The following is a 13,029-nucleotide window of genomic DNA, read 5'->3' on the forward strand; positions in this document are numbered from 1 at the left end:
AAAAGCCAAGTCCATGTTATCGATATATTTATCTTTTAAAGTGGTTAAATAAAAAATATATTTTTAATAATCTAAATAATGCTGTAGTGCGTAGTGGAATACGTTACACATTTCTAATCCCTGAGTCGGTCCTTATTTCACCACAGAACCAGAATAAAAATATTAAGTTTATAGGATGCTCTATCTATAATATATAAATGTTATAAATAGATATATAATATGTTATAAATCACAACCCATTTTTATCTTTGTTAGTTGTTTTTTTCAGACAAACAAGAATAACTAATTTAAATTCACATAGAAACGCTCAAGGAAAAAAAACTTGTATATTCACTCGTCTTAAAAGTCTGTTCTGAGTAACGTCTGTTTTCTTCTTTTCTTAGTATCCTATATTTATGTTAACCACATACATCAATAGAAAATACTACACATGTGTGTAAATTTTTAGTGCGTATCTACGATTCGCTACAAGTTCAATCTATCCATCACATATAATTATCTTATTAATTCACGGGCCCCCGACCTAAGATGGCCCCTGCCCAAGAGATATAATGTTCTATGGATGAATTTGAAGTCTCCAATACGCATCGGGCTAGCGTGGGGACTATAGACCATTCCCTCTCGCCTAAGAGAGAAGGTCTATGGCCATTAGTGGGACATATACAACGTGTAATTGAGTACGCTGAAAATCTCGAAGTTTATTAAAATTAAACGTGAGGATTTTTACTGATGGGGCCCCATCAAAAGAATTTGCCACGAGCCCCAGATGATATAGTTACGCCACTGCTAAGGATTGAATACGAAAATATTTGACATTGTTCCAAAAGGAACAGATCTCTGACGCCTACATGTTCTCTGAGTTTGTTTCTCCATAAAGTTAAACATCATTTTACGTGTTAATTATAATTATTAAATTATACAAATACACATATACTATATTTCGACCAAAAATAGGCGACGAGGGAATTAAATTACAAGACAGTGTTAGGATTAGACAGAAAGATCAAGAAGACACAAGACATATTATTTACACTCGGCGTCAATGCACATGCTCCTCCAAAATCTCGGTGATATACCGGTGGGCAGTCAGAGACCCCTGGCCGCGACCATCTCCAGCTCTGGAGACGCACACGAGGTCTGTCTTGCCGTCGATAGAAATGCCGCCCTAGAACATGCAGGATCCTCCTCCATACACGACGGTTTCCACGGTGCAGGCTGGTGTGAAACGCTTCCCTGGTCGCCTGTAGACTCTCTTGCGCATGTCGTTTGTGTACAGGCACACTCGGGTTTCGTCGGAGAACAGGACATTCCTCCACTGGTCGAATGTAGACGGCACGTGCGTTTCGTAAAATCGCTTCCTGTTCGTCGGGTGGATGGCAGTCAATTGGGGGCCTGTAGCAGCTCTCCGGGGCAGCAAATTCTTCTCTCACAGCCTTCTTCTGATAGTGGAGACGCTGTCTGCTGTCCTTCGAGTAGCTCGAAGCCGCTGCTGCAGCTCCACAGCGTTGGAGAAGCGGTTCCGCAAAGGCGTCGACACAATGTAGCGATCATCTCTGACGGTAGTGCAGCGACGTCTCCCGGATCCATGTCTCCTGATGTAACCTCCAGTCTCTTGGAAACCGTTGGTATACTCGTTGCACTCGAAATCGGCTGATTTTCAGTTGCCGAGCAACTTCAACCTGCCGTAGTCCGGTTTGCAGTAGGGCCACCACTTGAGCTGCTTCTTCTGCCATGGTATCCATTTTCACTGGGTTTTTCCTCGCATGTGACTGACATAAAAACAAGATTTTAATTGATTGTATTTTTTTTTTGATAAATTAATGATTATTTACAAGCTATTTTACTTCATTAAACTTAAATACATGTTTTATACAGATAACAACAACATTTAATTTGAATGCCGTCAAAAGCCTCTTAATGACAATTGCCATTAAATATGATTGTTTATCGCGCAAATGACCAAAGAAAATAGATTATAAATTTCCTTCCGCACGGATACGTCAATGTCATAATAGAATGCCAATTGCCAATTGTTAAAATAAAAGTAGGACAAGAGAAACATTGTATCAAATTATTAAAAATAATAATAATTTATTGTCTATTTACTTCGGTATATTGTTCAAATTTTAATCACAGTAATTAATCCAACAAACATTGTAACAAATATGTCGTGGAATTTTTTTACGACAATCAAACCTCTTTCACCTTTTTTAGGTTAGTATTATTGTTACTAGATTTTATTTGTTTCAAGTTAAGTAAGCTAAGTTAGATAATCCGTTTGTATCTATTGTTTATATGAAAAAACTCTAAACAGACATAGTTCGACACGCTAGTAAGAAAACTGGAGGCAGTACAAGAAATACAAACTGTAAAGTTAAACCGAAGCACAGAGGCTGGAAAGTTCAAGATGGACACAATGTACAAGCAGGACATATTTTAGCTACTCAAAGAAACTTAAGATTCCATCCAGGTTTAAATGTAAGTGATATAATTAATTATAAAAGTAATAGTAGTATAGTTACAGGGGCCTAAAGGCCGATTTACATTATCTTAGTGTTTAGGAGAGTGCTTTAGTACAAGTTGAAAGGCAAGTTCTTTAGCGTAGCGTTTACTAATGCAAGTAGCGTTTACATGTTTCTACTAAAGTACTATCCTAAAGCACTCTCCTAAACACTAAGATAATGTAAATCGGCCTTTATAGTTATCAAACAGCCTTATACTTATCTATGCTAGAAAACTACATTAATAATATTAAAAATACTGTTGTAAAATGAAAGATGTGCACTGAAGTGTCTAGTAGAAAGAAAATTGAGTATTAGTTGCAATAAATATGGTATTTACTATTTCCAGGTTGGAATGGGGCGTAATGGCACATTGTTTGCTATGGAACCGGGGAAAGTTGTGGTGACATGTGAAAAATTTGAACCAAATTGGGAGCATACATGGGTTCAAAGAATTTATAGTGGTAGAGGTGACCAAGTAATTTTTAAGAAGTATTTTAATATCATACCTAAACCACAACATAACAGATTTAAGTTAATCGAGGAAATGTAATATTATTTATCATATATAAATAGCGCGATTAAACTTAGCTTTAGGTCTATAGTGATAGTTTTATTGTTTACCCTGTACATTAAAGTTGTTGAATATAAAAACATGTGATTTTTCTTTAATAAAGATGTGCAAGTTTATACTAGCACCTCATCTCATATTTGTTGTTATCATTGTGGTGCAAATTTTCATACTTAAACCTATGGTATTTTTAATACATATCAATATCATTATTATTTTATTACAGAGCTAAATTAACATTTGTTTTTGTTGTTGTATTGTTATAAGGGCACATAACCAAGACTTTATGCTAAGACCCAGTTGTATTGTAATTCCTAACTTATGTACATATAAGTTAAATAATAAATTTGTTATATTATTTGGAATTTGTTACCATATTTATGATGGTATTTCTATTTACATAACAACAACTAATTTCAGTCTTGTTTATAATTGGCCTTAGTATCATTCATTAATATAGAAAGACTGGGTATTAAATTATGGGTTTTGAGCAGCTTAATCTATATATATAAAAAGAAAATGGTGTTCGTTTGAGGCTCTTTCACGCTTAAACCACTGATCGTATCGACATGAAACTACCACCATTCGATGCGAAATTTTTCCTAGATGGTTTATGGCTAATTTTCCTAATGGTTATTTTTTTAATTCCAACGTTCCTTCATTTTTTTATTTCTGTTTTACTTTTATGAAATTTTTTATCGCTAATATAAACAAAAGAGGCTTCCTAGAACCGCAAAACGTCAACATCTGTTAAAAACTCGATTTTCGAAATATTTCAATTTTCTTAGCGGGAAGTTAAAAAGAAGAATAATAAAAATATGAAAAAAAAATAAAATAATGAAACATAAAATTTATTTTAATTCGTCCAGCAAAGCGGGCGCGAAACGGCTAGTTACTTATAAATATAAAATACAAACTTATAGAAGACTTGTTTTGTTATGAGCATGATTAGTTTTGAAAAGTGCTACCTATCTGTTTTGCATGAAAACATTTTATATTTAGGCTTCTAATGGTAATATTATCATCAAATACATGGTAATATTAACAACGAGCATTATTGGTTTGGAACAGCGCCATCTATTGGTAATCGTAAAAACAGTGTTTAGGTTTCTGCCAGCCATGGTAATAAATTGAGTGAACTATTTATAACTGAGATTGCTTAGGATCTGTTTCAAAATGTATGGATAAAGTACCAAATAGCTATGCAACACATAAATTGTGCTATTTAACACTTCATCGGACTCATCACTCATAGTTTATGGTAGACTTTATGTCACGAATAGCGCTATCTGACAGTCGTGAAACGCAACAATAGTGTTTATCCTACCAATAAGTAGTAAATAGCTAATTTGGAACTTATGTAGAACTTATCCGTACATTGTGAAACAGACCCTAAATAATATAAAAAATGACATTATTGTTATATAAGTTTTAATTAAACTGGTTTCTTTATATACCCTTTTTATGTCTTTAAATATATCACTAGAGTATATTTTTATTATTGACTGGATTGTTGCAGTATAATTGTCACAGTAAAATTGTAAACACCGCTAGATTGTAATCTATCTCGCTAGAAAATGGCCGTTTCACAATTTGACGGTTTCACTTCGATAGATTACAATCTACCGAATAATAATACGTTATATTGTAAGCAGTACGCTGAGGTTCACAATCTTTCGACAGTTTAAAATCTCGCGAGATAGATTACAATCTAACGGTTTTTACAATGTTACGTTAACATAATCATAGACATTGTAGGTGTAATAAAAACAATGACGAGATCCTCTCGAATAGGCGAAGTCAGGCGGAATTCTTATAATCTATGTTCATTATAAATCACCCTGGAATTATTACAGCTGGTAATATAATAATAATCCAGTGGCGATCCAATCCGGCGTCTGACTGTCAAAGTCAAAGTCAAATCGTTTATTTCAATTAGACCATCTAAAATGGCACTTTTGAACGTCAAAAAAAAAAAATATAAAGATGATTCTAGTTGCCCCTTCCAAAAGGTAGTTTTGTGTGGAGAAGAATGGGCAAGAAACTCCACACTTACTCTTTTAAAATAGGTTTACGATATTTTGTTACATTTGTTAAATAATTATATGTGAAGACAATGTACTCTTAGAATAAACTACTATACTAAAAAAGTTAGTATACATGTTCCTCACATATTTACAAATATCGAAACCAAAATATTAAAAAAACACAACAAAACAGTGTGTGAGATACAAAAAAAAAAAAAAATATAATTACATTTGTAGCATTATATAAATTAAAAAAAAATAATAATAATAATAACAAAAATATGTAGGCTTCTGCATGTGTCTTTGATACTTTTTTTAGTCAATTAGCTGTCTGTGCCTGACAGACGCCATTCTCTGTGCCATGATATGTCGATTTTTACACAATCGTGCGTTTTTGTATCGATCACAAGGTTGACAGCCCTACGGTTATTGAAAGAACTATATCGATATTGCATACAAAAACATCGGGATCACTATCGCTATTGGAGGTTACAAATTATCGGCGCAAGGTATACGCTGGAATCGCACACTTTACTAGACTCCTAGAAACATATTGCTCGTATTAAAATACTATCTAATTATGCAGAATATTTGGTTCTGAATCTGAATGTTAATGTGCATTGACGCTTGACATTTCACGTCGTAAAAATATGTAGAATCGGAGATTGGCGATTTTCCGGTTCTGAAATAACGTCCGGTGACCGGACGTTGACGTGCGGGACTGGCACTGTATGAAGCTTATCAAAACTAGGGTTAATCAATCAACAAGTCAACATGATTCACCTATTTAATTTTTATCCTGCTGCCATGAAAAACAATGCGGATAAAGCGAATCTTATAAATTAATAATCCGAATAGTAACTAATCATGATAGGTACATAAAAATTCGTACTATACTATAACGTTTAGTTTTCTTGTTAATTTAGTTTAAAAAACCTTGGCGATTTCAAAGAGTGACGCAGAGTTTATTGCCAGTTCTTCTCGTCCATTCTGCGCCTTTGATTTGAGAACTGGAAGTACATGTAAATTTACAAGCATTAATTTTTCTTCTCTTCTTTTAAAGACTGTCATAAGTGTACATTAAGTTACCTACATGAATATAATGATATTTTGATTTCATATATGTAATTTAATGTTATTATTATTATGTATATTAACACGCTGGCAGCTTTTAATAAGCTGATGCGCGTGTTTTATGGGACTTAAGTTTTAAAGAACTACCCCTCAAATCTGTATTTTCACTTAAAATAAAGAGCTTCTCAATTCCTGGATCATTATAGTGGCCAGTGAAGATTTTATAGGTTTCAATGAGACTTCCTAAATCAGTAAGGTCAAGTGCTTTCAGACGCTCATTATAAGATTTCTTCCTGAATGACCTGATCATTTTCGTGGCTTTTCTTTGAATCAAATAAGGATCCCAAATGCTAATGCAAATAGGCATACTCTAATAGTGGTCTAATGTAACATTTATATATTTTTAAGAGTGTTATGTTATATGGTTTCCTTTTTTGTTTTATTCTATAACCTTTCTTAAGATAATTTAAATACATTTAAGAACCGCATACCTAATAATAGAAAATAGACAATCATATAATATAGGTACCCCATAATAGAAAACTGAACTAACTAAAGCTATTCTAGATAGTCAAAAACAAGATGTAAATATGTTTTCATAAGATTTATACGATGATAAGGACACAAAATGTTACGAGTGTAGAGACCATTTCTCATTTTACATACGCTCCGCATTCTTTATCATAAAAATCTGCTTATTTAATACGGAAACCACGCATTTTTCATAACGTTACAAAGCCTTTCCCTAAGGGCATGGTTGTTTAGAGGGCAGAGATTTCCCACTAGTAATTTTTCCTCTGTCATATTATATCTTTGGTGAGCATTAAATATTCTTATGTATTGATGGATGATGGCGGCAATTAAATTATCGTAGCTGAATTTATTTCCCTAAAATACGTACGATATAGGAATGTCAAAACGAACCATGGTGCGTTTTGTTTGTGAATGGAGTTTATTCTTCTTTCGTTTTACAATCTAAGCCTCTAGATATTAAAATTATTTTAAGATCTAAACATGAAATTTTTAGTTTATTGTCAGTTCTTCTCTTCCGTTCTACGCCCTTGATTTGAGAACTGGCAGTAAATGTAAAATTTACAGCAATTAATGTATATTTCTTTTTTGATGTTCATAAGTGTACATTGTGTTACCTATATGAATAAATGATTTTTGACTTTTGTCGTAACTGTAACTGTACGACGCCAGTGCTTTGCTTTACTTGGAACGGGATTCCGAATTGGAATCTCTTCAGAGTGTATGTCCTATCCATTTCCACTTTCGTAGTTTGATCTGCTGGCAAAAGTTAGCTCAGCAATATTTATAAAAGAAATCGCGAATGCTTCTCCATATAAACTATGTATCTCTCCACTAAGAAGTTTATATTATGTAAATATGCTTGAGTTGTACAATTAGAATAAAAATAATGAACGTAAGTAAGGAATACGTTGCAACTTTAATGCTCAGAAGAAGGAAAAGTGTTGATGCCGTCGTATAATATTTCTTATGCTACTGTCTTTTGGGTTAAATTTTCCTTGTAATCATACGGCTTAAAGTAATATTTTGTATCCGTAATGAATGTCTCAACTGTCATTGTTATTCTGGAGTGATGTTACATTGCTGTGCTGGGTTATTACTTCCACGACCTACAAATCTGGAAAACTGTAAACTATTACAAGACCTATGTCACAGAATAAATTCTTAATGTAATGTAGTTTTGGTTATAATAGTGTGCTATGTTTGTACCAGTATCTTTATAACATTCTTTTAATTAAGCTAAGGGTTGAAATATGTCGTTAAAATATGAGCCATCTATTTTGACTGTTAGATTAGATATAAAACATCTAAGTATTAGTTAATTTTCTTAAAGATTTTTATTTTTTACGCTTATTCAGTGAGATTCAAAGACGACAATTCTATTTTTTTTTATGTTACATTAGGCAGACGGGCAGGAGGCTCACCTGATGTTAAGTGATACCGCCGCCCATGGTCACTCAAACTGCCAGAAGGGGAGCGTTCAAGTATTACGTCACGCAATTTTTGGAGATTATTGACCCCCCATGTAACGCGCGTTTATCTGTACCCAAGTATAGTAAAACGTTTCGTGAATACCGAGTGACTCTTTATACCTAAAAGTTATCATTATGTGGTGTAAAGTACTGGAAAGTCGAAAATAATATTAACAATAACGTGTAATGCAATCACCGCCCCGTATTGTAATTTTATAAAAAGACCTCCAAAATTCGTTACGTAATACATATTTAAACGCTCCCAAGGCTCGCAAGCGCGCTGCCGGCCTTTTAAGAATTGGTAGCTTGACCATTTGACATGTACTAACTGTCAAAGTTGTAGTTGGCACTTAATTTGTTTCTAAATGATAGCCTTTGCCTATTAGCAAAGTCAGCTCCTCGGAAGACGGCAAATATAATAACTTTGTTTACCTTATGTATCTTGGGGGTATAGAATACTTTCCTAATAATTTCGGGGAAGATTTATAAACTTTGCATTATAAAAAGTACCGAAATAAACAACGCGTAAAGGCGTACAGGGACAAATAATGTGTCTCGTTTAGCCTAACCCCGCTCAAGCTTCAAGTGTCGGCCCTTTTAATCCACCTGAACGTGTTTTACGATCAACTTTACCTATAAAAAGTTTTGACACTCAACCTGCGATGCAATAAACATCAGCCCTAACGACAGGGTTATTTCTTTTTGTTTTTTATGATGCCAGTTATTGTTTTAATCTAACACGGCTGTAGCATATTTACAATTTTTTTCACAATATGTACGTACATATCTACTAGTTTTTGACAATTTAAGAACGAGTAAAAATAATTATTATTTTCGTATATCCTCATTGTATCTTCACAGATTTAGAGATAAGCAAATGTCCTTGTAACAATGCAGCCGAAGAGACGGTATTACATGTCCTGACTGACTGTCCAAAAATTTGCTGTAAATATAATATAAAAAGATGTTAACAAAATTAAGTAGTACATAATCATACTAGTTACAAATGATAATATCTATACGCACATAAGTTACTTAAACTCCGACGACAATATGTCGGGGAATTAGCTAAAGAATATATTATATATACAGGGTGGCCAAAAACTCGTGGATCAAACGCAACTAGGGGATATATGAGGTCATCAGCTGCAAAAAATTGTTCTACGAGAGGTCCTTAAACTCAACCCCTGCAGAGTTATCATTTATTTTGCGTTTTTATAAGAAAATTGACTTTTTACCTATTACTTATTAAAATTTGAAATAATCTACATTCTGTATCTTTTTCATAATTTCCACTAGATTGGTACTGATGAGTCCTTGCGTTAGACATGCAATTTAAAGTTGTTTATTGAGTGTATTGAAGATAATATTAAGTTATACGATATAAAAATTTCTCAAATCATAACTTGTTGTTTACTTCGGACCCCACTGAAAAAAAAAATACTCTACCGAAAAGTGATCCTATATTACAAGTTTTGACGCATTGTGAAAAGGTATCACACATGGCCATGAGTGGCTCGAATTTCTTTCTAGAAGAATTACAAACAACGATTGTGAAATAATTATTTTAATAAAACAAAACATTTTACAATAAATGCTCAAAATTCCTGAAATTTTTTTAGGTGACATACACAAAAATTTTAGAATTGTGCTTTCCGACTTTAAATGCTTTGTACCAGTGTTTCTGTAACATTTGAACTTTCGGTATCAATGTTAACGTAAAATTGTAAACACCGTTAGATTGTAATCTATCTCGCGAGATTATAAACTGTCGAAAGATTGTGAACCTCAGCGTACTGCTTACAATTTAACGTATTATTATTCGGTAGATTGTACTACACTAACTTAGTTATCATTCAAACTTCTTTGGTCAATTACAGATTAATTTTACTTCCCAACAATTTCATATAACTACCGAATAATAGTACGTTAATTTGTAAGCAGTTCGTTGAGGTTCACAATCTTTCGACAGTTTACAATCTCGCGAGATAGATTACAATCTAACGGTTTTTACAATTTTACGCTGACATCAACATTTTAAAATCTATTGAAGCATAATGGAAGACCAAACGTCTTAACAAGCCAATACATATTGACTGGTTTTCAAAGTAAGGCATCAGACTGTCCAGAAAGTAATTTTTATTGAAAACCTATTAGGGTGGTATTGATTCAGCAGCGACGGCAGGTGATTTACATGGCTGCCTTCGTAATTCGTTGCCTGACGGACATCCAGTATAAATCAATGTTGAACCCCCGCTAACCGGACATTTATCTCGCCTCTGCGATAAAAAACCTCCATCGAAGGGGTTGAAATGTTGCAACTCAGTCCAATGCGTTACGTTTTTTGTTTAGGTGACATTTTTGTACGAATTTGTGATCGTGAAAAGTTTGGAGTTTAGGTAATATTAATACTTAATATGCTATACTTCGATCGTGTCACGGCGATGAATCGATTGAATTTTTATTATATACCTAATAGAGTTTCATATTTTTATGTATATTTTAAAGTGAAAACTTTTATTACATCGTCTGAAACTTTTTCGTCTATATGTCGCATGTCTCGTGACGGTCGGCCGCGGAGTAGGGATAATGTAAAAGGCGCTCGTCATAGCAGCCAAGGCCAATATGGCGGCGCCTATAGTTCGCAGCAGCTGACCGTGTAGTGTACTTATAGACTATTATTTAATATGTGTATATAATCTAAATAATTGTTATTAATATATGTATATAATCGAAATAATTGTTAAGTATTATGTATGTCGTACTCTCTAAGACACAGAGTTCAATATAAATATTAGTTGGAGACTTAGTCTACTTTTATTATTTCCCATTATCATTCCAATTTTCTAAGTATAAAATTAAGATTGATAAAGCGATTATACCCTTAATGGAATATTATTCCAAATTTTTTTAGTTAAATGTCTATAATGTGAAAAAAAGTTTTACTTTTACCGTGGTTTCATAAAACCACACAATCCTTTTTTTTAATGTTTATTAGTAATCATAACAATCAAATACACAGTGTTTACAATTTTTTAATCTACATAGTAATAATAAAAATAATTAAAAGTTAATAATTAATGAAAAGAAAATTAAAACAAATTTTAAAAGTTTGGACCCTGCGGCAGTGGTAGCATTTCCACGCTCTATTGCGATACTTATTCGTTGAGCGAGGAAAGCACCAGCTCTGGGGTCACCGGTACTATCTACCAGGCGACAACTTAAATCTTTAAGTAAAGTTTCATTCAAACTTCCGTAAGCATAAGTAACATTAAGTAATATTTATAGTAAAAAAAATATCATGATGAATTTTTCAGACTCAGTTTTCTGCCTAATTTTTAATATATCAAATAATCAATAATTTTATCAGTAAGACTATGTATTTAATTTTTAGATATCTATTGTCTTGTTTTATACAATAAATATTTTAATCAACGAACTACTATATAGTAAAGCTTTAATTTTAAATATATATTCCGCAAACCTTGTACACTGAAAGTCAAACGAAAGGTGAATAAAAAAAGATTGCTATCTCGAATATAATATTCATAGAAAGTCATAATTTAATTCCAGAAGACGGCCTGGCGGACTGAGCTTGGAAGAGATTAGGCTCTTGTCTCGAAAAATGTGAAATGAAGGAAAAACGCGCTCAAAATGTGAAATTATGGACTTTACATGAGATATTCCTTCGTTTATTACACCAAGATTAAAATAATGTTGTATTTTGCTGCTGTTGGTTGGGCATTATGTTGTTTGCTTTATTTCTAATGTCTCTTTTATGTCTTTACACATTTTAAAAATATAACTGGTGCTGGTGAAATCTGCGTAGGATTAGTCAAAATGATATGTTGTTTTGCAAATCTCTTTTATTCATATGCGGTAACTCTAATCATATTTAAAGAATAAAACACAATTGCACACTAGTTCGTTTCAAAATTCCGTTAGGATAATAAGAAACTTCGAGAGGTTAACTTTTATTCCTCGATATTTTCGATAACCAGGGACGTGAGCAGCCTTGCGATTCTGTAACTCACTTTTCGAAATCTCACAGCGGTTTTCACAGCGGCGGTCGCTATCAAATCAGTCGTAAAGCAGTCATTTTACGATTTGGCATTCTGATAAGGAGGGAGCTTGTAGTTTGTATTTTACAGGCAAGAAAACGGGCAGGAGGCGCACCTGATGTTAAGTGATAACGCCCGTTGCCAGCAGGGTTGCAAGTGCGTTGCTGGACTTTTAAAAATATCTAGAAATACGAGTGGAGTGTGTAAATACGTCCTTCGCTCCCTTATGACACTGTTATAACCATTGTTGAGAGTCACTCGGTAAAAGAGTGAAGGCAGAGCAGATACAACAGTAAAAAGTAGTTGGAAATTCCAGCAATCGCAGAAGAGCGTTGTAATAAACAACACAATAAAGCTTAGAGGCTCTAGAGCTATAACTTTAGAGAAACAAACATGCTGGCTGTGACTGACTGACGTGACGTTAACTGGCTAACTCAATTAACTCGTTTGTCGGATTTGCCCAGTTAATTTCTTTGGCCATTGTTTTATTGACTTGTCAAATAGCTTGCCGCTCCAACGCGGATGGATGAAGTAAAGGCTTTTGTTATTCCCTGTAAATCAGTTTTATAAAACTTTTACGTCTATTTTAAAGAGCAATTAATTGTTTAGGCGTTTTAAATCGAATGTTAATTATAAATTCGCGCTTCCAATGAGATATACAAAAATGAAATATCTTTCTGTGCCTACTAGTGACACATTGACAATGGAAGTTCATCTGAAATGAACACGTAGGCGATTTATTCGCTGAAAATTTAATAGGAGTATTTCAAATTGGTTTATATATATAACATA

At 33.4% G+C, this 13,029-nt stretch overlaps 1 protein-coding gene across 1 annotated transcript; it reads left to right on the top strand.

Annotated features, from left to right (window-relative positions):
• The first annotated feature begins 2,013 nt into the window (after positions 1 to 2,013).
• On the top strand, positions 2,014 to 3,212 carry LOC125059383 (39S ribosomal protein L27, mitochondrial). The gene is made up of 3 exons (XM_047663789.1): positions 2,014 to 2,214; positions 2,315 to 2,478; positions 2,851 to 3,212. Exons 1-3 carry the CDS (start codon positions 2,166 to 2,168, stop codon positions 3,052 to 3,054), a joined length of 417 nt encoding a protein of 138 aa, XP_047519745.1. The 5' UTR covers positions 2,014 to 2,165; the 3' UTR covers positions 3,055 to 3,212.
• Positions 3,213 to 13,029: the final 9,817 nt, after the last annotated feature.

This window comes from Pieris napi, chromosome 19, assembly GCF_905475465.1.
Source record: "Pieris napi chromosome 19, ilPieNapi1.2, whole genome shotgun sequence".
Taxonomy (NCBI): Eukaryota; Metazoa; Arthropoda; class Insecta; order Lepidoptera; family Pieridae; genus Pieris; species Pieris napi.

Coding starts and splice junctions, on each gene's coding strand:
- LOC125059383 (XM_047663789.1), top strand. CDS start 2,166: ATGTCGTGGAATTTTTTTACGACAATCAAACCTCTTTCACCTTTTTTA. Junction 2,215..2,314: donor ACCTCTTTCACCTTTTTTAG/GTTAGTATTATT, acceptor AACTCTAAACAG/ACATAGTTCGACACGCTAGT. Junction 2,479..2,850: donor GATTCCATCCAGGTTTAAAT/GTAAGTGATATA, acceptor TACTATTTCCAG/GTTGGAATGGGGCGTAATGG.